General features: G+C 40.8%; 3 protein-coding genes across 5 annotated transcripts; 1 reads left to right on the forward strand and 2 right to left on the reverse strand.

The window, feature by feature from the left end:
* Nucleotides 1-643: 643 nt before the first annotated feature.
* On the forward strand, nucleotides 644-9,203 carry mxd3 (MAX dimerization protein 3). Of its 2 annotated transcripts, XM_088292679.1 has the most exons (7): nucleotides 644-939; nucleotides 2,476-2,575; nucleotides 2,696-2,725; nucleotides 2,807-2,921; nucleotides 6,835-7,000; nucleotides 8,081-8,201; nucleotides 8,237-9,203. In XM_088292679.1, exons 1-6 carry the CDS (start codon nucleotides 870-872, stop codon nucleotides 8,197-8,199), a joined length of 600 nt encoding a protein of 199 aa, XP_088148805.1. In that variant the 5' UTR covers nucleotides 644-869; the 3' UTR covers nucleotides 8,200-8,201; nucleotides 8,237-9,203. The 2 variants fall into 2 exon arrangements, with proteins under 2 accessions (XP_088148805.1, XP_088148804.1); XM_088292678.1 differs by having other exon boundaries at nucleotides 8,081-9,203.
* A 41-nt stretch (nucleotides 9,204-9,244) lies between these two features.
* Nucleotides 9,245-12,711, reverse strand: prelid1a (PRELI domain containing 1a). 2 transcript variants are annotated; one of them, XM_088292676.1, is made up of 6 exons: nucleotides 12,550-12,711; nucleotides 12,043-12,162; nucleotides 11,497-11,722; nucleotides 10,995-11,108; nucleotides 10,756-10,834; nucleotides 9,245-9,945 (listed from the first exon to the last, which is right to left on the reverse strand). In XM_088292676.1, the coding sequence occupies exons 2-6, from the start codon at nucleotides 12,132-12,134 to the stop codon at nucleotides 9,824-9,826; spliced, it is 633 nt and encodes a 210-aa protein (XP_088148802.1). In that variant the 5' UTR covers nucleotides 12,135-12,162; nucleotides 12,550-12,711; the 3' UTR covers nucleotides 9,245-9,823. The 2 variants fall into 2 exon arrangements, with proteins under 2 accessions (XP_088148802.1, XP_088148803.1); XM_088292677.1 differs by lacking the exon at nucleotides 12,550-12,711 and adding an exon at nucleotides 12,280-12,428.
* A 5,097-nt stretch (nucleotides 12,712-17,808) lies between these two features.
* npy7r (neuropeptide Y receptor Y7) lies at nucleotides 17,809-23,711 on the reverse strand. Its single transcript, XM_088292675.1, has 2 exons — nucleotides 23,356-23,711; nucleotides 17,809-21,813 (listed from the first exon to the last, which is right to left on the reverse strand). Exon 2 carries the CDS (start codon nucleotides 21,762-21,764, stop codon nucleotides 20,649-20,651), a length of 1,116 nt encoding a protein of 371 aa, XP_088148801.1. The 5' UTR covers nucleotides 21,765-21,813; nucleotides 23,356-23,711; the 3' UTR covers nucleotides 17,809-20,648.
* Between the last annotated feature and the right edge of the window lie 1,405 nt (nucleotides 23,712-25,116).

The raw sequence follows: 25,116 nt of genomic DNA on the forward strand, positions 1-25,116 counted from the left end.
CGATTTTGAATGGAGAAAAAACTTGGGTTGAAAATTGGATTGAGTTCAAGTCTGCTATGCTCAACATATTAACGTTTAACATGGTTTATTTAATAAAAATACATATACCGCCTAAAATAATAGCGCGTATATTTACATCACAAGCCCGCTCATTTTATGTAAAACCATTATTTGGGAGTTTTATAGTGCCTACAGACTCGCAGTATTATTTATACTCCAGTGTGCTTGGGGAACAATATTCTACGACACATTGCATTATTGATTTAAAATAATACCAATATATACCAATTCCGTTGTATCTTATTGTTTTAAAGGGGAGGGCGGTGGAGTGGGCGCGACAGTGAAGTTTTACGTTGTCTCCGAATGCATTCAAGGCATTACGAAATCGTGCAGTCGCAGACTATATAAAAGAAAAGGCACACCATAAAATGGGATTTCCTATAAAATCTTGTCCTGAGGTGTTATATTTAAGATATGGTTTTCTAAAATAGAATCGATTCTGTTAAGCAGTCGTTTTATACATAATTTAACACATAATTTCATGGATACTAAAGAGGACGAATACGTCTTTTTTTACGCAACATTTTAATGAATTGGCTTGTGTTTGTACATATTGAGTAAAGTAAATACGATAGTTACATCTATGTCGTTCTTTTTGTCAAATATTGACCCGATACGGACATGCTTTTGTTTAAAAACTCAGATGTCCGAGTATAGCATGTACCCTGAAGGCAACGCCCGTGTTGAGGCTCAGTGACTGTATTGAGGACGTTGCACAGTTGTAGTCAGTCAGACTGAAACAGCTTCACCCACTCTAGGCTATTTATACCTTCAGCTTGTTCTTTTGAACAATATAAAGAAATAACACAATGGAAGGGTCCATTTGCAACATCCAAGTGCTTCTTCGTGCTGCTGAGTTCCTGGAGAGGAGAGAGCGAGGTCAGTGTCTATTTATGCACAACCAACGTCAGTATAGGCGGCGAAGTTGTTTATCGTCAAAAACAAAACGCACAGTGAAGCGGGTGCAACTCTGGTCTGCAAACAAATCGTGAAAGAGATGAGACCCCGAAATTGCATGCGAACCGATCGATCTGCATGTCCAGTTATTTTGGACGAGCTTTCCATTTGACTCAGTGACCTACATATCGCTCACATCATTGTACTCAAAGGCGCCAATTTCATCCACTTTCAAAATTAAGCCAAGCGGCTTTCCGCGACTGTGACGGCGAATCAACATGTCAACGTTTTTGCGCTATTTTATATTTGGCGGTGCCTTCTTCGCATTTTAGACAATTCTGACGTGAGTGATTTCCGATGTTAGCCCTTTCAAACAGTGGACATTTTGAGGCGGGTGATGGCGCCAAAATCAAACACAGCTGATGCCGATGACAGACTCGGCGCTTAATGTCTTCTAGTTTGTTTTAGACGATCACAGGCGTTCTTTTAAACATTATTAGTGGTCCTTTTTTAATTCACATCTATGACGCTGAAAAACATATTTAGGTACCTAACGAAATTTACGGCTGCGCAATGCGCTAATGGCTAACACATCTGCCTCACAGTCCTGAGGTTCGTGGTTCGAATCTCGGTTCTTTTCTCGTTCTAAAGCATTCATGTTTAGGATGTCTAAAATTTCAATCATAATCGTCGGCCAAGTTTACCGATTGTTTTCAAAATTTTGTACTCTATTTATTACACATAATTCTATGTGGAGCTATCAGCCAAATCTAAGTAAATGTGATTATTTTTTTACAAGCAATGCTTTGGTGAGTAATATGCAAGTCATGAAAAAGTAAAAAAATAAAAACAGTACAAAATTTTACTATTACATGACAAGGATTTACGTCCTTATAACTTCATTAAATGTCTTTTTTCCTGCCACTGGATATATATCTAATTTTTTTGTTAATTTTATTGTGTTCTATACAAATCATGTAATAAATGAAAACAATGGAATTTGCCATTAATTTTATGCGATAAAGAAAAACGCTATATTGGGACCAAAAAGGACCTTTTTTTCCATAAAATGTTTTGACAACACACACACTATTCAATAGGGACCAGGCGGGCTTCTAAATAATGAAAATCTGTGTATAATTGGCGCCAATTAAATTGTATTGTTATTTTATGCAATGTATATTTGTTCAATTATTTCGCCTTTTAATAACTAATCAGCCTTTTTTTTCTGCCAGAAATCAGCACCAGCACTGACCTCTAAAAGTCCAGATCAGTCAGGCCGTAGTCAATATTGAAAGTATAAAGTATAGAGGTATACAACTATGTTGTAAGCCCCAATGGCAACCGTAAACTCCTGAAAAGATTTTAAAGGGAATTATGCAATTTCAGCAGAATGTTAGCAGTAGTATCATACTGAGAGGCGATGTGTCAACTCTCTTACTCCTGTCAGCAGTTTAGGAGTTGGACGGCAGTTGGATGGAGTGAGCCTGACGTACAGTATTTGTGATCTGTTTGCAGAGGCGGAACATGGCTACGCTTCACTTCTGCCTTCCAGTCCGACTGTGTCTGATAAGAGAAGCAAACAGAAGAGCAAGAAGATATCTGCTGGTGGCAATAGGTGAATGCATTGCATAACACACACAGCTGACAAGAGGGTGTGGTGTGCTTGTTTGGCTATAGCATGGCAGTTATTACCATCGATTTTAATTAACACACCTTTCTCATGCTGTAAACGCAGGTCCGTGCACAACGAGCTGGAGAAAAACAGGTGACTAATATGGCTGTGTTTGGAAAAATGAGGCACGTTTGAATGACTTGTAGTCATACCAATTGTCACTGCGCTTTGCAGACGAGCACAACTGAGGCAGTGCCTGGAGCAGCTCAAGAAGCAAGTTCCTCTATCGTCGGACTCGATGAGGAACACCACACTCAACCTGCTCAGGCGAGCCCAGCTGCACATAAAGGTTGGAAAATAGTAACCATACAAACATTGAATTGTGATCTAACGTTAAACTAATGACAACTGTTGGTTTCTTCCACCTTAAAATTAACTTTCAGGCAAGAAGTGTGGCAAAGGCTACAGTGTCTTTTCGACAGGTCGGATAGGATAGAGTTTACGAAAACAAAGGAAATCACTAAAACTAACGTTTAAATTTTTGTTGACAAAATATAAATGAGATTGCTTTATAGAAAAATACTAACTGAAACTACATTTTGTATTTTATAAAACTAATCATAGTGAAAATGTCCTTAGTTTTCGTCTGTCAGTTCACGTCATCCAAGATCTTTCAGGGTTCGTTTTGAATATATTTTGGTTTTATACAGATTGTCAAACAGTTGTTTGGGAATTTTAGTTTACTTTATTACACGGTACTTACCTTTTTTCATTTTGCACTCGACAGATACTGCATATAAATACCAAAAAACATAACTGAAACTTTTAAAAACTAAACTTAAACAAAGCATTTTTGTCAAAAACAACCCGACAAATTAAAACTAACCAACCCTCTCTAAAAACATGTAAAACTAACAGAATTTAACAAACTAAGGTCAAAACGAAATAAAAAACTAACTATAATAAAAAATCTAAATCGATTATAACCTTGGTAGGAGCAGCAGGACACCAAGCACTGTTCCTAATTTTTGGACTCTCATGTAAGTAATCACATCTTCTGTCGGCCCTCATTATGATGCAGTACATTTCTACTCCCCCGCAAATTACAAGCCAAAAAAAAATAAAAATTTAAACAAATGCATCTGAACACTCACCATTGTTTTGTGCGGGGAAAATATTTGATGAAGCGCTTTGTTGGCTGTCTGTCACGTGAGGAGTGGGGTTTGGACCCAGAAGCAGACAGTGGCAACGTAAAAGTCTTTAGATACAAAAATTCCAAGTAATAACAAGCAGGCCTGGATTCAGAACACATGGAAGATGGCTGACATCCTCACACGAAGATATAATCAAAAGCTTGACATACTGACGATGTGTCACTGAGTAACTCCCTCTGAAATACTCCAAAGCATCAAGCCTATATGACATCATAAAAATACAAAGCATAAAAGGACCATAGCAACTGAACAGCAACTGATTAGGGCTGGGCGATATGACCTAAAATCAATATTGCGATAAATTGGGCAATTTTACCTCGATAACGATAAATGTACGATAAATTCCCCCTGAGGACCAAAATCAAAATAAATACAGGAAGTGCATATTAACTGCTTTTTTTTTAATTGACCAACTGGTACACATTACTTTCAATGGAAAAATAGAAGTACAAAAATCATTTGAATAAACATTCAAAATAGCATGCTTTGCATGACTTGAACAATGTCACAAAGAACAGGAGAAAAGGGGTACCTCTCACAAAATCTTTTTCTGCAAATATATTGTGCCGAGATGCTGTAATGCCTTTTGCAAAGGCCTAGATTTGTGTAAAGGTATCGTGTAAACAATATAAATAATGCCATGTGCAAAGGCGCTAGTCGCCTGTAAACAAAATGCTAAATAAAATGAAAAAAATGTCAATGGAATGCCAATGCCAAATAAAGGCGTGCGCTTCATCAGGAAAATGTGCCGTCTCGAGTACTCCGGTGCGCAGTCGCCACTTGTCGTCTATGTACCGCACATTCAGGCTCAAACAGGGATCCATGTTGCGACTCGACCACGAGTCGGATGTGGATGCAAAATGCTCGACATGTCTAAGCTCCCGTCCCGATGTTGTCCATATCGGGAAGTGCTGTTTGCGGCAAATATTTTCGTATCTCTTGTCGGCTACGTGCATGAGGCGTTTAGATCCTGTGCGCTCCACTGTAACTAGAGGAGCTCTATCTTTAGCTATGTGCGAGGCTATCGCGTCTACCACTGAGACGTTCTCTCGTATGGTGTCGCCTCCGTTAGTGGGCTGTTGTCACTTGTCCAACCTTGCTTCTCACTTTAAACTTTTAGCACAAGCTCCAAGTCAACAGCATGGTTGTGTTGTGGGTGGTGAAAAAGAAAAGGTTGGACGCGCTGTTTCAGGTGCTTACGACGCACTTTGTAGTTCATGTTCTTTTGCTCAAACATCGTCTTTATGGAACCCAAAACATTTCCAAACGACAGATGTCCAATTTCTTTTCGGGACAAGCGCGACAGGAACAATTTCAACTAACGTTACTTCGTCTGCAGCCGTGTCAGCCGCTTCAGGATTTGAATCGCCAGCTACGAAAGCGTCTTCTGTTTACATTCTGCTACAGCGCATGAGTCACGTGACTACATGCGCTGGAGCCGTCTTAAAGAGGCATTAACATGAACCGCAGACAGAAAAGACTTTTCTTTTTATTTATTTTTTTAGACACCGAATTTACAGACATGGGCAAAATGATGTCGGTCATTCTAATACATTTCGGTAACGGTAAATTTTCGGTTTATCGCCCAGCCCTACAACTGAGACATTAATATGTCACAACAGTACCCCCCCCCCCCCCCCCTCAAGGGGCACCACCTGGTGCCCAGAAACTAAACATGTCAAAATCCAAAACAACAAACCCAAGTCCAAAACTAAAAGAATTAAAGTAACTCATCAAAACTATCGACCTATCAGGGAAGGCGAGACTAGAGGGTCTTGGCGAGTCCCGTCCAGTGGACGACCCAGAAGCCAGAAGAGAGGGTCTTAGCGGGTCCAGTCCGGTGGGCGACCCGGAGGCCAAACGAGAGGGTCTTGGCGCGTTCCGTCTGGTCGCCAACCCTGCTGTAGTCACGGATGAACCTTCTCTAGAAGTTTGCAAACCCCAGGAACTGCTGGAGTTGTTTGCGTGAAGAAGGGACTTGCCAATTAGCCACTGCCTCAATTTTAGCGGTGGAGCGCTGGACGCCAACTGGATGGTCAATGAGTTGACGGTGGTGGAGAGGTTCTGAATAGACTCCATAACCTCCCTCAGGATTTGGTCGTGTCTGCCGAGCAGTGCCCCCTGTGCCCTCATGGCGTGGTGGATTGGGTCCTCTGGGTCTGCTGGGTCCATGATGGTCAGTACGTGCTGTCACGTGAGGAGTGGGCTTTGGACCCGGAAGCAGACAGGAGACGGAAGTGGCGACGTAAAAGTCTTTATATACAAAAATTCCAAGTAATAACAAGCAGGCCTGGATTCAGAACACATGGAAGATGGCTGACATCCTCACGCGAAGAAAGCTTGACGTACTGACGTTGTGTCACTGAGTAACTCGATCTTAAATACTCCAAGCATCAAGCCTATATGACAGGGGTGCTCATTACGTCGATCGTATGGGTAGATCGCATGACATTAAAAAATAGACGTCAGCCTAGGTCACCACGCATGCGCGAACAACGGTGCTAAATGCAGCACAACTAACAAGCTAGCGAGTTGGTTACCGCCCTCGTTTTATTCTCTTGAACTCAAGGAGAGTGTAACGTCCGAGTGTAGGGGCTTTATGAGATCTTGTCAACAATAAAAGGAACTCAGGACCAACTTGGGAGCGCCGCCTGTTTATTTTTCTTTCGGCAACAGTTCAACACACTTTCTCTTGTCGCGCCGCTCTGACGTCATCACAAACCAGTCATAACAAACGGAGATTTGAGCACACGAACCACTCCTACGCCTACATTGAACCGCTGGTATGTGAGAGAGTCAAAGTATTGGAAGCCACTCTTGGTGTGATAGTGAAATTGTCCATCCACCTCTGCAAACTACAGCCATATTGTCATGAACAAGTGAAATGAATACGTCTGATATCGTTGATCAAAATGAAACATGATCATTTTTGTTAAGGCAGACTAAGCTCGTGTCCACAACACAACTTTCTTTCTGTGCTTGGCCTTTACAGTTGTCATCTTAACTTTTGCTTACATCTCCACTGACCTTGTGCGTTTTTCATCACAGAAGCTGCAGGAGCAGGATGAGCGCGCAGAGCAGCTGAAGGGTCGTCTGCGCTGGGAGCAGAGGGAGCTGCAGGTGCGTCTGGAGCAGCTGCAACGAGGTGCCGAGCGCATGAGGAACGACAGCCAGGGCTCCACCATGTCATCAGAGAGGTCGGACTCGGATAGAGGTCAGTTTTATTCTTGCAGCTATAACCATTTACATTTTGTCCACATATTTTCCCCGCTATGGTCCCTGAAGGACATGGCTGAATTATCATCATCAATGTCCACTTTATGCTTAATGTTTCAAAAAGAAGTCAATCAAAATCAAATATGAAGTCAAGAGTGTTACTCAAAACAAGTTTGCAGATTCAATCTCCCAGCGCTCTTCCTCCGCCCACGCAGAGCGCATTTTGGGCTCCGGATGATGTCAATGACAAATCTTTGCGACCTAGCCGTGCAGAATCAGAATCAGAAATCCCTTTATTGTCTGTAGTTGCAAGAAATAAATAAAAAAAACTGTGATACATATTCAATTTATGAAAGTGGCCCAGGTCAGATTTGCAATTGAGCCGTTCAGACTGTCATTAAAACAAATCAGATACACGTCCCATACGGGAAAAAAAAAATCCAATCTGAGGCATTTGCCTGCAATTTGAACCTAAAATGGTAGACGAGACTCGGGCGTCGTAATAGTCAAAACAGCATAGATTGAGTATCACGTAACCGGAGGACCTCCCGTATTTATATTCGTTTTTCCAAGATTGTGCAGCCCTATTGTCCGTTACATCAAATTACTTATTTCGTGGCCTAAAAAATTGACTGTAAAAATTGCAAAAAGACCAAGCTTTATACTGTTTGAAAAGTTTTAAATTTGATCTAAATGTACTTTAAGAGCACGCATGTGGTCGCGTTCATGAACTACGATAGAAGCCCTTCACAGCCCCGATTACTGGCACTGTGGTCAGTTCTGGCCAATTCTGGAATTAGCAGACTTTGAAAGGTACCCTACTATACAAAGGGGCCTTTGAGGGGACTGGACTTTACTATTTCCCCCGCTCTCTTCTGGTGTCTGTCAAAACAAGGTTGCACTGTATTTAAAAAAAAAATACTGTTCATAAATTTTCCATGGTGCAGCTGATAAGCTCTCTCACAGGTTATGCGTTTCAGCCACTGTAACCGCGCAATTGTTGGGAATTCAAAGGGTATGGTTAAACTTCAAATGTCCTCCTTCCTGTGTGATGACGGCTGTTGTTTTCTGCTTTCAGAGGACGTCGAGGTGGACGTGGAGAGCATCGTGTTTGACTGCATGGACTCTGAAGAGCCGTACATTGCAGGCAGTGGTGCTGATCACTGCTACTCCACTATGGACAAAGCCTGGCTATGACAGCCGCTCTTATCATTCTCATCGTGATCATAGCAGGGGGGAGTGGAGGGGAGAAGAGGAGAGAACATTCCAAAAATGAGCAGGGTGAGGACAATGATACTGCACAAGTGAACCACCCCCCCCCTTTTTTTTTTTAACAAAAAGCAGTTTCTCAACATTGTTTGAATGTTACACCACAAGCGTAATCATGATTTGGGTTATGAATGAGCTGCGTCCATTTGCACTGAAGAGCAGTTCACGTCACTGAGCTAGGATGGCTGTATCAAACATATCCAAAGCCACAAAGACACATTCATTTTGTCAGGGATTTGTAAAAAGAATGCAAAAAAAAAAGAAAATCCCTCTTCAAAAGTAATGAGACTTTTCTTGACTTCAATATGCCTACACTGACTACAGCCTTAAACTAGATTTGTTCTAGTTTTTTTGTTTTGTTTTTGAGCTTCTCCTAAGCATTACAGTATATCTCAGTAAGGCTGCGTGTGGCCTGCACTTAAACATTAATCTCTGCTATGATTTATACACACCGTATCGTTTCATGTTTTCTTTTGTTGCACATACTGTAAGCATCCTTGCATTGCACTTGTCTTGTCTTCCATGAGTTGTGAGTAAGTCGGAAGTGAGAACATAGGCGACAGAATGATTTGGTGGTCATTGTTGCGCAATGATGTGACTGTGCCTGAGATTCATTTAGTGTATTTGCACACTCTAGTCTCTTTTGACATGCGAGTGTTTTGATGCCTGGTGGATGGAAAGCATTGTTTCTTGCACAGCCATGGTTTTCTTCTTGATCACTATTAACAACTCTAGGTAATGAGTTTGCTGTATTACATATATTGATCTATATTTAATAACTGAAGGCACATTTTGCCTTCACCTTTTGTATATGCAAAATGCCTTATTACCTTTTTTAAAGCTGTTTTATGTATGCTCTCTCCGCCCAGTAATATTATGTAGCAATTTATTTTGTAATGGTGTAAGCTTTTTATGAATAAATATTTTCTATATTTAAGAGTTTGGCTTTATTTATTCAACACAAAAGAACGTGTAAAAACATGGTGTCGATTTATTGTCACAAGCATATTTCATTGATTTTTCTGAGCACATTACAGTCTTCATTTTTTGGTTTTATTAATCTCTTCAAGTGCTCAATTTTGTCAATACTGAGATTATTAAAACACTAAGCCGCCGTTACGATCAGTTTTTGCAGGAGGAATCTGTTAGCTGTTCATGTAATTTAATAATCATTTAAAAAAAAAAAGACGAGGTAAAAATCGGACCTTGGTAAAGCTGCATCAAACATTGAATTCTGAAATGTTGACCGAAGCAAGCTGCATGATACAAAACAACAGTAAACGCAAACATGAAGGCGGCAGGAACAGTTTTCTATCACATTACAGCACCTGTGATCCAACGTGTAGAGGAACATAATCAGGATGACCGAAGCAGGTTCGAGTGGGCTGGAAGTGGCTCTGCTCGGGCTTTTATGTGATCCACCCGCCGCATGAGCAAGCTGCTTCCTCACAGAGGCATTGATTCGGATCAGCTATTCTCCACAAAATGCACCGCTGCACTGAAGAGGATTTAAAGACAAAAGTGTCCCCCGAAATCCGAGGTAAAGGAATCATCACACGTATTGTTCCTTCTGAGCCTGTGAGGCCAGGTCTTTGGCTTTCTCTTTTGCTGCCAACGCGGTCTCTCTCGCACGCTCTGTCGCTGCTTCGGCCAAACTCCTTGACGGCGTTTCGCCTGCACAAGAAACAATTTACAAGAGAGAATGTACATTATTAATCAGTTCCAATCAGTGGGGACCATTGCCCCACATTTCAGTCAACAAATTATTTATATGGATTTTATTCAGTCAGTTTAATATCTACAAGATAGCGCATTTTACTTTCTCTCCTATTTTGCAACACTTATATACTGTACATTTGTGGTCGCCAACCACTAAATCGTACTGGACTGTGCACACACAGATTAAAAATAACAATAATAAAACTGTAGCGGAGCATTTACATCCCGATCAGGAATACACATCAGCGTCTTCCCAGATATTCACTCATAAACATGAATTTGTTTGAGCTGACTGATATTTGATTTGGAGCGCTCACGCACAACGTGCGCACTAGATGATGTTGCAACGTGTTCCTAAACAGCCTTCTGCAAAGGAATCTGTCGAATATGAGTTTCACTTTTGGTATTGACATAAAATAAATTGACTTTTTTTATGGCATTTTATTTCATTGAGATGCAGCTGTAAATAGGTTGTCAACTTGTACTCAACAGAGACAATTCAAATCTTTCTTATCAATATGCCCCAATTTGGAGCGCTGATATACAACTCAAGCTTTGTGCAAATGTTTTACAGGCACTAACACAAAAGAATACTGTCATGACGGGTAGGCAATTAAGAAGACTGCTTGGAATACATTTTGACTTCACGACAAACAGTACCACTTAACTGAAGCGTTCTGAACAAATTGTGTATTGTGAGTCTTCATCTTTCCTCACTAAATTACAATAAATTAGTTGGAGCAGCTCATTAAATATGCTTCATACCTTGCATTTTGGCCAGCACGTATTCAAAACCTTTCATGGTCTTAGTAACACTCTTCTTAAATCTGGCAAGACCGAATTCCTGCAATGAGACAAGCAAACATTGAACTCAGAGCAGAAGGATTAATTTTAGCCATTCAAACCTTGGCACATGACATGTTAGTCCCAGTTAGTCAGAAGGTGCATAACAGCAACACAACTCGTTCTCTTGTACGTTGCTTAATATGGTTTGTTTTACTGACCTGAACAGCCCTCGAGAGTCCAAACACGTTGGAAGAGATCCAAGCCTCTCTATTTATCTCCGTCCAGCTGCCATTCTCAGGGTTTATTCGGTATTCGCACCGCTCTTTCACAGACTGCGGGCAAAGAGGGACGTGAATACGCAACATTTATTCATTTACAGTGGACATAAAATAGTCTAGGAACAAAACGAATGAAGAAATCTGGTCAGGGAGGCTGCCACAAGGCTTATAGAACTGTTACAGAAGCTGTAGCAATTTCTGGCAAGTAATGGCTGTGTTCTACATGTGGCAAAAATGTCATGTATTGTAATTTCTTCATGTGAATAAAAACAAAAACAAAAAATGGGACCCTGTCCCAAAAAAAGAAAGGCTAATTTTTGGCCATTTTAAGAGATAATATCAGCCCTTGAATCAGCCGTCCAATTGATCGGTCAGACCCGAGAAAAAAATATCTCCAAGCACGTTTTTAATTGCCAGGACGCTAATTCAGTGGTTGTCGTACCATGAGACGAGCGTGGCTGATGTTCCATGTCAATGTGGTCATCGTTCTTTTCTGAGGGTCCACAACCGAGTCCTCCACGATGTACGCGCAGCTTGCCATGTGCTTTGGAAGATAGCGCTCCATCCAGCGTGGAGCGCGGCTCGTTTTGGTCAAAAGACGTCTGGAAATGAGGCAGTTGCCTGGAGTCACCTCTCGGAAAATGATGTCTTCAGTCAGAACATGGTTACTGAAAGGCAAACAAAAACAAGTACATTGGTCGGGCTGCTTGGGTTAAAATTTTAAGAAAACCAGCGATTGGCTGACAGCTAATGCAGTGTGGTCTCGTTGGACCATGGATGGATGGTATAGATGCACAGATTCTACTTTTGCTGTACTTTTTGAACATAAATGTTTTGACAAGCGTAAGAACTTAGTTTCCCATAATATGTAAAGAAAATGTATTTAATTTAACATCAGCGGAAATTTATGGGAGGAAAATGTTCCTGAAGTGAAATAACCAAAATGCAAAAGTTGTGTCAAAGAATGCCAGTTTGACTTTGACCCCACCTGTAGGGATTTGGATACCGTTGCCAGAAAGCAACGCAAACTTGGTCCCAGGAGTTTTTCAGCAAACCTGCGCAGCAGAAATACTTAACCATCGTTCCCTCCGGTTGGTATGGAAGCAACCTGTGGAGACAAAACGGGAGGTGGGTCTAATGAAATGAAAATGTTCCACCATAAAGAGGAACTATGGCCGATTTGAGAATAATTAAATGTCTGTTATACTACACTTCGCCCACTCGCCTTGCAGCCAAATAATTTTAGATTCAATGGAGTACAGTATATTTGAGAGTAGGAGTTGAAACGTCTTGCTAACCACATGACAAAGGTCATAGAATTCAATAAGATAAAACGATGTCGATGATCGTAGCTGTCATGTGTCACGTCCGCACTCTTCTACTTGCATAGTTAGCACGCGCTAGCTTAGCATATGGAAAATGATGAATGAAAGGTTCGATAACTACGTGCGACCTTATAATTATGAATTATTTAAAAAAAGAACAAAATAATTACCTGTACTTCAAAAATCTTCATTGGAGGAGTATTTTCATTTTAATTTAAACTCACACCACGTTGTAGTTATCAGTGTGACAAACGCTGTCAAAAGACACACGGACTAAATGCAAGGTCACACCGCAGAGTACGTCATATCCGGTCAATGTGGAGGTGCGTTATCTTCATTGGACCACTTGAGGGTAGAAAAGGACAGTAGTTTTGTGTGGCGCTCAAGCAACGCTTAACGAATATAACAGGGCAGCAACATATGGATTAGTTGTCTTTATTATTTGGAGTTGACTGTTTTTTTTTCTTCGATTAACTGTAAAATGTTGACTGTAATTGCTATATTTTATGTATGACGGAACTCCAACTATGTGAACCCCTTTATGAGTCATTTTTGAAAAAAGATTATTTACTTACTATGAGTTATTTTCCCCTGATATTGATTAATTGAAATATGTCAGTAAAAACAAATGACATATATATATATTTTTCCAACTTCTTTTTTTAATTATTGACTTGAAGATAGAGATAAAGATAAAGATGTCCTTTATTAGTCCCACAATGGGGAAATTTGGCATTGGGGAATCACTCGTGAATTCATTATAACTAAATAAATTATTTATTAATTATAACTAGGACTTTATTTTACTACTACTATGATATTTTATTCAAAAATAAAAATCAAGGTTCCAACTTTTGTTTTTGAGGTACACGTCACCTGGCCCATCTTTCCATTTTAAAAGGCAAAAGTTTACCGATCAATAAGAAGAGTTGAAAACTTTTCTTTACTGAGACATCCATCCATCCATTTTCCACTATATCTAGCTTATTTCTGAGTTCTCTCACGTAGAAACGATTATGTGCGTGACTTCCTTTTCAGACACTTGCAGTAAGAATTTTGCTATTTGGTTACAGTGAGTTTCATTTCACTGTGCGGTTTATGTTCTAAGCGATCATGAGCCTTCAATGGAATATATCTTGAGAATTTGTCATACCCACAAGCACAAGATGTTGAATCTGTGACAACAAAAGCAAATTTTCACTCGAACCCTGGAATGGGATAGAGTGTGGCGACATTTGCAGCAGTTTCTGGCGCCTACACTGTGATAAGTCTGAGAATCTTTGTTCAAAAAGTCCACCTTAACGTTGTACATGTTCTCCTGGTTTTTTTTGTGGACAAAAGCACGGTGCAACACTCGCATTTAACTTTGTGCTAATGCATTGCGGTGAAGATTCGCCGGGTGCCGAGTGTTACAAGAAGATGAGTTATGTTTAATGTGTGTCGGAGACATGCGACTTTAGTATTAGTTAGTATTAGTCAACCTTATTATTAAAAGGGTTCATCGTAGTACTTTGTTTTACAGACAGTAACATTTTTTGTCAGTGCGCTGTAGTGAGCGCCTGTGAGGCAATTGTTCTAATAGTGGTTGAAGTTGATATAAGAATTGTAATGCCCAGTGGTGAAGGATGCACACAGTCGGGTAATGCAATCTGTTCGTTTTAATCACCAAAACGACAGTGAATAAAACACATTTACAAAGGAGCTGCTGATGGCCACAACTCACGCCCACACACTCCACATTCAGACTAACTGCCCGAGCCAATCTTCCCTCACCTGGCTCGTCCCCTCTCAATGATGTCACCCAGCACTCAACTGACGCCACCCTCACATTCGCCAAACAATGAACAGATATTACAGTATTATTATGACATTGATTTGCAAAGCTTACATGAAGAGTCCTAATCCTGTGAAGTATTACATTTGGGTGGCCCCTCATCTGCTTGAAGCTAAATAAGATTGTGTCCATTTCTTTTAAAACCAAATTTCTTACTGCGTAGATACCACAAAGCATTTGAAATTGCTCCATCCTTCGAATGAGTAGGAAGGGGTATTTCTCTTCTAAGCTGCAACAAGTGGCGTTCCCTCATTGTTAAGTCTACAACTGTCATGGAAAGTGGACCCGCGCAGACTGTTTCCAAACCAAACACCAGTTTCGCTATACCGGAACTCGCGCAAAGGCTCATGGGTCGTAGGAATAAGGTGAATATGAATCTTAATCACTAGGTGTGTATTATCCCACGTGACTTAAGTCATAAAAGGGTCGCAGCTGCGCACTATTTTGGCTGATCCGCCCATCCATGTAAACGGGTCACCTTCATGCACTTTGGGTGGAGTGACCCTGAAATGGTTCCCTGTCAAGCCCAGCAGCGCCCCAATATGGTCCAGCCGCAGCCACAAATGGGTGTTCCATTTTGTCCCCCGGGAATGCCCTGTTCTGACAACGGGAACACCCCCTCACACCAAGAGCCACGCCCGGTGTCGCCTATGGCGTTAGATTTATGCCACAATTAAGTAAGCGTAATGTCAAATACCTCAAACACAAACAGTCGATAGGAGGTGTAATGTTCTACCTTCTGTTATTCATGCTTTGTTACACCTCCATCTATTGTGAAATGTACTATACAAATAAAATTGAATTGTATTGTACTGTATTGTATTCAAGAAGCCACACAGGAACATTTATGCTGCAAGCTGATGTCTCTTTATTTTCTTCTTCTTCTTCTTCTGCATTCTAACACGGTGTTCTTATTTTTAGTAGTAATTCCCAAATATTTTTTCAAATATCTTTGATTGGCTTGGCGTTATTGTCCCTTTGTGCTTCGATAAATGTTTTTTTTAATTGATATATTTATTTTTTTAATAATCTAAGATCACCTCTCGGAGTTGTGCATTTGCGTCTTCATTGTTAGATGTCACCATGGTAGTTGTTTTGCAATAGCGCCGTCCCAGTCTGTTTGATGTTTCCACCCCGCCTCTGAGTTACGATTGGACAGTAAGCAGCCTATCAGAATCAGCCCCAGTGTCCGACTCCTGATTGGTTAAGAATTGTCACGCCTGCGATCAGCGTTTTGCAACAGTTGAGGGGAGAGAAGCCTAAGCGTAAAACATATTTTGTGCCTACACTCGGAGGGCCTTTTACACGTTTTGTACGCACAAAATATGTTTTTGTACCCGGTATTACATTACTATTACATAATTGTGGCATAAATCTAACGCTACAATATACAGGTAGATTATATCACCAAGGCCCACTGCGGGACGCTGTGTCTTGTTGGGAACACCACGGTTCTAACTGGATCCTTCTCATTGGTCGACTAAACACTTACAGGAACGCCCAGTAGGCGTTCTTGTGTCCTAACAGGAACGCCCCGGCTGCAGCCGACCCTTCTCGGCAGAGTGCACATTTTCCCAAAAATGTAAACATCTCAGCTCTTCCGCACTGCAGTGGCTGTAAGAAACTGTGAAGGCGAAACGTATGGGCTGATATTTGTGCCACTAGGAACTGAATCTGAAGATCAGCGATTTGAATGGGAATTGCTTAACTTGAATATTTGAATTGAAAACTGAATATTTGAATTAAAAACTGAATATTGAAATTGAAAACGGAATTATTGAATTGAAAACTGAATTATTGAATAACAACAATTGTATATTTATTGTTTAATTTTAATCAGAATTTTCCATTTACAATTCACGTAATTCAATAATTCAGTTTTCAATTCAATAATTCAGTTTGAAATTAAAATATTCAAGTTCAGCAATTCACATTCTAATCGATGATATTCAGATTCAGTTTCTAGTGGCTCAAATATCAACCCATAGAAACGTCATAATGTGCGCAGTTGCTGACTCATGATTGGAGTTTGTCTTAAAGCGCTCACAACACCTGCAGTCATCGTAAAGGAGGTGATGGTGAGCGACATTTGGAATATTTTTTTTATTTGACCTATGTACTCCATTTAGGTGACTAGCCCGGTGTGTGGTTTAATGCGTTTCTGGACAGCTGGCTCATTCACTTTTCTACTGACGCAATGTCTCCAAACGTGTTTAGACATAAGCACAATATTCAGAATAAATGACTTTTGTTAGGTTTATCAAAGAAAGAAGCTTGCCATTTTAAAGTGGCTTGTTAAAGGAGAGGCGCATATGTCACTAGTGACGATTAGCATAACCTCCAAATCTACACAGGTTCATTTCAGATTTATGTGACATGTTTTCCAAATGGATCTCTCTGGAATTCACATCTCATGAAAACTCCACGATCCGGAAATCTGGCCCAGCTTCAGGTTTCAGTAAATTGCGGCTCTTCGGTGGTTGCGCACAAATTTCCAGGTTACACGTGGTGGGTGTGTCAGAAATCTGGACCGGAGAATCTGCAAACCTTGAAAGTGCGCAAGCCAGGCATGTAAAAAAAAACCCCCACAAATGACAGAATACAAGAGGCCCACATCTCCCCAACACTCTGAACAGGATAAGTGGTTTAAGGGGTCAAAAATGATTTTTTTATTAATATGTTCTATGCACCCCAACACATTATTCTGATTAATAATGCATTTGTGGAATAGGGAATAATCAGCAAAATCTACCCAGCTGTGATAGGTCATGACCTGAGCCCTGAGCAAGTGTGAGTCATTTTCAGTCAAAAATGGCAGAATAGATACCCAGGGGCATCTCTAGTCACCATTGGGGGCCCTAGGCAAGAGCGACCGTGGGGACCCAAAACACCAAGATCATCGTTCAATCATGTGTTTGTTTTCTCCAATGCATCGACGTTGCGTGTGTAAAATTTGTGTCATTTTGTCACATACAAAAGGACCAACCTTAGCACTGTCCTGGGGGCCCTTCCAGTTCAGGTCTTAGGCAATTGCTTCGTTTACCCAACCTGTTGTGGCGTCTCTGCCGCTACCCCAGATTTTCGGTTTTCATAAACAAGTTCATGCATAATATTTCTACAATTCTTTTAAACAGAAAACAAACGCAACTGTTTCCACTCCTATTGAATCCAATGTTCTTATATAAATATTTTCTTGAAAGTATTTGATCAATTTTTCAATGCTCTCTAAACCCTAAATTATCAATAGGTGTGAATCTTAGTGAGAATGATTGTCACCCTTGGCCCTAATCAGGCCAAGCATAAAAAATGGATTATCCAGATAGTATGATAATCATAATTGGTATGTGTTTGCACCAAATTAGCAAATAAAATAGCTCTCTGATGCTTAATTACCAATTAATTAACTATAATCCTCGTGAAGGATTGTTCAGAGAGGACTGCAAGAAACAAATGTTATGGAACAGTTAAAAAAAATACCAAGTGGCATTGTCTTTCATTAACAGTGAAACTGTAAATCAACTAAAATGCTTACTCGGTTTATCACTTTTAATGATAATCACCTTAAAGTGTTTTCCGCAAAGGAAGAGATGTGTAATTAATTCTGCACAATGACAGTATTCCTCAAAGCACTGGAAAAAAACATTTAATGTAAGGCGCAAGGCATGTTTTTTTTTTATAGGTCAAAGACTGCAGCTTCTATATGTGACTCTCTGGAACATAAAGGAATAATGTAGGCTAAGCCATGAAATCCGTCCTGTGGGTGGTGTATTTTCATCCCTACTCTGGCTACAGGCATTTTCTTTGCAGGAAAATAAAAACACACTTAGTATAAGCCATAATTGTTCCGTTTGTTTTTCAAATGCTTTATTTGCCTTTTAAGTCCGCTGTTGCATTGTTCAAAAAGCCGTCTCGAAGTTTATGGGTGGAGTTGTTTCGCTCAACAAACAGTTTTCTTTCCTGACAGTCTGCTTGGATTGCGTTTATAAGCCCGACCCCACAGGGTGCTGTCATTACTGTACTACTGACTCACTTCTGGCGTACCTTGACACAGCTGTGAGCAGAGGTTCCCGTTTGAACGTTTGACATGGTGTCACATTTTCCGAGTGCCAGTTCAGCTCATGTGACCAAGGTGTGTTGTTGATACAAACACAACCAACAAAGCACATGCAGTTCAGCAGCTGATAGTTTAGGGAGAAAAAAAAAGTGAGAGATTCTTAATTGAAATCCCTTTTAAGAGCACTCTTGAACATTCTTCTCGACACCTCATTGCACTTCATTCACAAGATCCCGTTTCTCACTTCCGTTAAAAGGAATCACGTTGTTGCATCTGATCTGGAGTGCCTTCAGGTCAACATCATTAACTTCCCGTAGAGGCAAAGAAGCAGCAGCACCTTTAGTGGATGCTTTAGATTCAAATGTCACTCAAGATGCGGTAAAAGTCACCGCAATAAAGTCAGCAAATAAAGAAACAAGTGTTTTGAAAAATCAAATTAGCCTTGTAGTCGCAAAGAAAGCAGCTTCTTCCCACAGGAAGGAGGGACTCATTATTCAACAAACGCAGCTGACTTGATAATTAAGTGGACATTACTTACCGACAAGTCATTTGCATTAATAAGGAACACATTGTACAGATTGCAGAAATAATGAACCCACAAGTGAGCATCAGTTGAATACACCGGGTTCACTATGAACATTCACAAATGAAATAATTGCTTTGCATAAAGCAAGACACAAACTCAAGGCCAGATAGTTGAGGTCAAAAGGCTACCTTTGTACCGGGGATGGGCATAACAACCAATTAATCAATTCATTGATCATATTCTGACTATGGTGTGATGGAATCAATTACATTGGTCAACAAATTTTTGCTTTTTATAATCGGAGAGCTAAGTAAACTTTTCTAGATAATTTCTTTTTTTTTGCACTGATTCGGAATCTCTCATTGTTTATTCTTTAACACATCAGTTTTTTATAATATTGATATAAGAACAATAACATGAAATGTCACATAGTAATATATTTAATAATGTTTATGAATGAAGGTTTAGGTTCACCAATTGGTGGCATTTTTTTCTGAAATGACATAGCCATGAATAACAACGCATGGTAAAATCTGTATTGCGTTAGCATTTAAGGTGCAGCATCTTTATCACAAGGGTATCAAATACAGCTTTGGATACAAATCAACCGACTTAACCTTAAAAACAAACAAAAAGAGACTATATCTCAAAAACCTGATGTGCTAAAAAAAAAAAAAAAAAGAGATTTTTTAAATCAGCATCCAAAATACTTTTAGGGACACAAGCCATTGCTGATTAAAAATTTCTGTTTACCAGTCTTATTGAATAATTGTATGTTGCAGCAAAATGAAGTGCACTGCTTGGCTGCAACCAGCAGAGGCGCTGTTAGGCAAGCACAGGAAATTGCCTAGGGTCCCAAGCGTTCCGGGGTCCTCCCAAATATCTCATGAAAAATTTAATTTCTTTGATTTAAAGCCGTTACTATTGTTTAGAGCTGGGAAGTCCGTCCCAGGGGCAGACTGGTCCGACCCATTTTTGGTGATAAATTAAAAAAAAAAAAAATTCGATAAATAAAGGCCGGAGGTTGATTTTAGTCCGGCCCAAGAGTCTGTGCGTGTGATGAACCTACTCGCAAAACAAGAGAAATAGCCTCAGAAGGCGTCAAGAGTGCCACTGCCAACTGTTTGTGGAGGAAGAGATGTGAGACAACAGTGTACGTTCAAGCGTGCCTGTGTTTCCTTATTCTGACATCTCGGAGCATACCATTACAAGAGGGGGGGGGGGCAATACAACAATCCTTGGACGCCTGAATGCAAAGACGCTTTTTTTATTGGTGGTGAAGTTGTAAAGGGGTTGGGGCCGACAATTTTTCTAAATAAGGCCAGAGGATGGAGGGTGGGATCGTACTGAGATAGGGGTCGGAGGGCGGGGGACTGACCGGCAAAAAAGGGTCAAGTGCCCAGTTCTGCTATTGTTTTTAGTCTTAATTCACATCCTTAGAAAGTGGAGATGAAGTAGAAAGTGACACGAGTGATGAGTTGCAACACAAAGATGTGAATAGTAAAGCTGAACTATATTAAATATTGATTGAGATGATTTACATGAAACAATTTAAGGACTTTTTCGAGTTGCAAAATTAGGACAATTTTCTCCAATTTTGACTTTTTAGTTATGGTAAACTTTGATATATGTGCAGTGATTAGATGTGTCTCTAGGCCCCAAATGACTAAATACACCCCTTGCATGTGGCATGATTTTGCTCAGTTTAACATTGACATAGAGTTCAGAACGCTTTCAGAAAGAGATTCTTCAGTCTGATTGGAAAAAATATCAAAGACATTTTTTGTAATGCCCATCCCTACTTTGTACCACAAGTGCCGCAAAAAAGCAACATATTGAAATGTCTTCCGGCATCTCACACGGCAGTCGGCGGGTGTCCGCCGTTCCGGCCGTTGAGCGTCACCCGCCTCATAGAGCGAGTCCTGAATGAGCCCTCGGGGTGGAAAGATTCCGGCTTATCCTCACAGCGGAAGACCATTAAGAATCCATTTCGGTAGTTTTTATTCATCCAGCCGTAGAGGAGCGGGTTGGCGAAGGTGGAACACATAGCCACGATATGGAACACGGTGTATATCAGTTTATACTCCTTGAACATGAGAACCAGGTCCAGATCGCTGGCCAGCTGAAAAACATGGAAGGGCAGCCAGCAGAAGGCAAACACCACCACCACCAGAGCCAACATCTTGGTGGTCTTTTTGCGGCGCGAGATGGCATCATTGCGAGTCGACGGGCTGATGTGATTCTTCAACTTGACCCAGATACAAATGTAAGCATAACTGATGATCGCTAGAGGGATGATGTACTGTAGGAGAAGCATGGAGAGGCTGTAGATGACGCCGTCCCTGCTGCTCCCATGGGGCCACTTCTCAGAGCACACGGCGATGTGCAGATTAATGGAGGGGATCTCTTCATAGCGATACTCTCTGAAGATGGCCAAGGGTGCTGCCAGGACCGCCGAGAAAGTCCAAGTGAAAGCCATGATGAGGAAGCTGGAGTGCCACGTGAGGCGCTGGCCCAGGTAGAAGACGATGCAGCGGTAGCGCTCCAGGGCGATGACGGTCAGGGTCAGGATGGACACGTGCACGCTCAAGGCCTGGGCGAAGGGCACCATATGGCACAAGACGGCGCCGAATTTCCACTCGTCAAGCAGTGTGTAGACCAGCGTGAAGGGGAGGCACAAAGTGTCCACCAGCAAGTCTGCCAGCGCCAAGTTGGCGATGAAAAAGTTGGTGACTGTTCGCATATTCCTGTAGCGGATGATCATGTAGATGACAAGCGCGTTGCCGAGAAGCCCCAGCAGGATGATGAGGGAATAAGCCGTGATGAGGGTGATCTGCACCCCGAGGTGCTTGGTAATGTCTGTGTGGAAGCCATGATTTTTTAAATCCATGCTACCGTTGGGCCGAATCCACAGGTCGGTTTCATCGGGCTCCCATTCTCCTGTGCTGTTCGATGTGTCTGCTGGGCTCATTTCTTCAGGTTGAGCAAACACCTGAGAGGGAATCAAGCCCGCCTTGGTTCTGTCAAATACAGAAAACAACAAAGGAAGTCACTGCAATAATATTTGTTTTTCCCTTGCCAATTACTGTCATATTTACTGCACTGAAACCATACGGTATGCCGCAATTTTTCACATTCAACACACAGTCCAAACCATCAGGGTGTACATCCTGAACAAATAATGACATTTTTTAGTTCTAATTCCTCAGTGGCCTTCCACATTCAAACTCTCCAAACTGCAAGTGAACCTCAGCCCTAATTATTTCAATGTGGGTCACCTTAACATTCCTCATTCTGTTTGTTTCCAAGTGAACCCCGTTGCCGTTTCCCTCATGATACTTGATATTAAGCAATCTGAAGCCTTCTAACACAGACACGTTCAAGTAAATAAGGTGAACATTTTTCTTGCGCCCAATCCCCTTCATTGCATAACCACTTAATCCCAAATATGTCATGAGAAATCCTAATGGTTGCCACCCAAACGCATGTACACATAATGCAAAAGCTGCTTGATTTAAAATGCTGCTCTTCATTTCTCTTGCTGCGGGACATAATCAGATGAGCTGTTTTTGTTATGCATAGACTGGTCAATTAATTATGATTCTATTGCCACCTTTGTAATTTTTTTTATTTGTTTTATTGCCTGTCTTGCAAATGTTTATGTAGTATAATATCAAACCCCTGTGCTGGTTTATGAGCTACGGGAAACAATGATGATGTCAGTCATTTCAATGCAATTTCCTCCTCACTAAAAGAAATTTTGCACATTAAAAACCCATTTAGTATTCTCAAAATGAACATCACACCACATAATGTACAATCTACAATGTCACTGTTAAGAAGCCACTTTAGGATTTCTGGTTTGTTTCAGAGAACGAAACATGCAGCTTTGTTGACATTTTGATAAGGCGGCATTATGCAAGGTAAACTGTATCGCTATTTCCATTTGGGTTAACGCATGCATGCGTGTGTCTCACATTTGGAGATAGGCTTTATCTGCTTGTTAAAGCTCATAATACAGGGGTTAGCTGTCGCAAATTAGAGAAAAATATAACATTACAACTCGAGCAGCTGCGTGTGTCCTCTATTATGTTCATATAAAAGCGGGCAGACTGCAGGCGACATGAGTACTTTATACTTAACACTGACAACGTGTTAAAACACCCGTCTCTGCTCCGCCTTGATGCCCAGTCTGCCGATCTGTCCAAAACACCTGCTGGAGCGAAATCACCGAATAAAATAATCATCTATTTCATTGCAATGTTATTAAAATGAACCCATGCTACAAATACATTTATTCTATCCCGTGCGTAATTTCTCTTCCATCCGAGTGAAATGAAGACTTTTAAATACTTTCCACATACGCCTGTTCGACAGGTGCAAATTCACAAATCAAACAACCCGTACGTGATTTCGGCTTCTTTTTTGACACCTTCCTCAAACAACTGGAGGTTACGCTGACGCACTTATAATGCCGAACAGTTCCTATTCCCGTTTTTAGAGGATAAATTCGTACCACCGGCCGTCATTCAAGTTTAAAAGCACACGCGCAGTGGACTCACCTTTCGCGTTATATCACCTCTCCAAAGCGTGTCTTCTTCACCCGAGAGTGGCAAGAAACAAGCTGGCATATGCCAAGCTCCTCCCAAGCTGTGAGCGCCTGGTGCGCATCTTGGTGGCTCAGCGCTGCGTCCCCGAGGCTGGAACGCGACATCAAGAATCAGGCTCGTCGGAACTAAACGAGAAAGGTCTTCTTCTCAAGTACGTGCCATCGAATGGGAAGCAAGTTCCAACCATGCTGCATAATTAAGTATGATGCAGGTCCTCATAATCAAATAGGCACACCCAGGGGCGAACCTGGGACAAGAACATTTGGCGTGCAGATCATAATATTCATTGCAAGTTCGATATTGATTCAATAAGAACTGACTTTATTATATTGTCCGTGGGATAGTCTAGTACGGGGATGGGCAGCTTAAATCCTGTAGTGGCCACAATTTTTCATCAGTGCCGGTGGGGGTGGGGCGGGGGTGGGTACTTGGGGGGACTAGGTTGAATGCCACATCGAACCATGCATTTCTTTTTATCCAGTATTGGAATCAAACAACAAAGGTTTTGAAGTAACCAACAAAATAACGACATAGGGCAGTATAATGTTCAGTTTAAGTGCAACTAATTAACATGTCTGCCATATAGTGGTGATTCGTGACATTATAACTTACAACTACAGTTGGCCCCTGAATAGTTGCAGTTAAGCACCTGCGAATTTGCATATTCAAGGTTTTATTTCTTTTTCATTTCAATATTTTTTCATTTTCACATTTTTTCCCTGGGATTCACTTACTTTTTCACCATTTTTTGTGGAAAACATATTTTTAATGTTTATCAGCATTTCTTGAGTTTGGGCGTAAACAAAATGCCAAATTTTTTTAAAATAAAATTTCAAAAATTGTGTTCAAATGTTGCCCATCCCTGGCCAACTATATATGAATCGAGCCTACTCTACAAATCAAAGTTATTGTAGTTTTTCTTCTTCTCTGTCTTCTTCTTATCATTAATGTAATAATACTAATTATTATTAGTTTTTATAAGGGGTTAAAATGAGCAATTTTTATTTTATACTAATCTGTTGAACCTGTTTGTGTGACAGGAAAAACTCTTTTTTTTTATTACAGAAAAGTAACAAATTCATAAATAAGTTAATGACTTTTCCTTTTATGTCCTAAAAGCCGCCATAGTCGGGGGTCTCAAAGGCTGACCATATATCCTGAATTCAGTTTTATCTATTTATTTTTGTATATTCATCAGACTCAGTTTAGATCGTAAATGAACGCTTTAGTGTGTTTCGAATCTAAAAAAAAAAATCCACGACTGACTTTGTCCCCACTTCTCTTTTGAATGCGCAACATGAGTGATGACTCGAGATTTTCCCATCAACAAAAGAGATACATTGGAGATCTAAATAACCTGTTCTCTTGATTTATGCTTCAGCACCACGACCAAATGTTTTGAAAATATTCACACCATCAAATACGTGCATGAAATCTACATCACAAGCACAAGGCAGGTCCATAAAGGATGAGGCAAGTCAAACCATCTGGTGTGCGATTGGTCCTCGTCGTTAAGCATGAGACAGTTTCATCAAACATAAGGCAAGTCCTCATTATCATATATGAGAAAGGTTCATTAAGTATGTGACAAGTCCATCAAGAATGAAGCAGGTCCATACTATCAATTACTGGCATGAGGTCAACAACTTCAAGAATGAGGCAAGTCTATCCAGCAGGCAATAGGGCCACACCATCAATTATGAGACAGATTCT

This window comes from Idiotropiscis lumnitzeri, chromosome 4 (genome assembly GCF_059441095.1).
Source record: "Idiotropiscis lumnitzeri isolate Australia: NSW breed Sydney's pygmy pipehorse chromosome 4, RoL_Ilum_1.0, whole genome shotgun sequence".
NCBI classification, from domain to species: Eukaryota; Metazoa; Chordata; class Actinopteri; order Syngnathiformes; family Syngnathidae; genus Idiotropiscis; species Idiotropiscis lumnitzeri.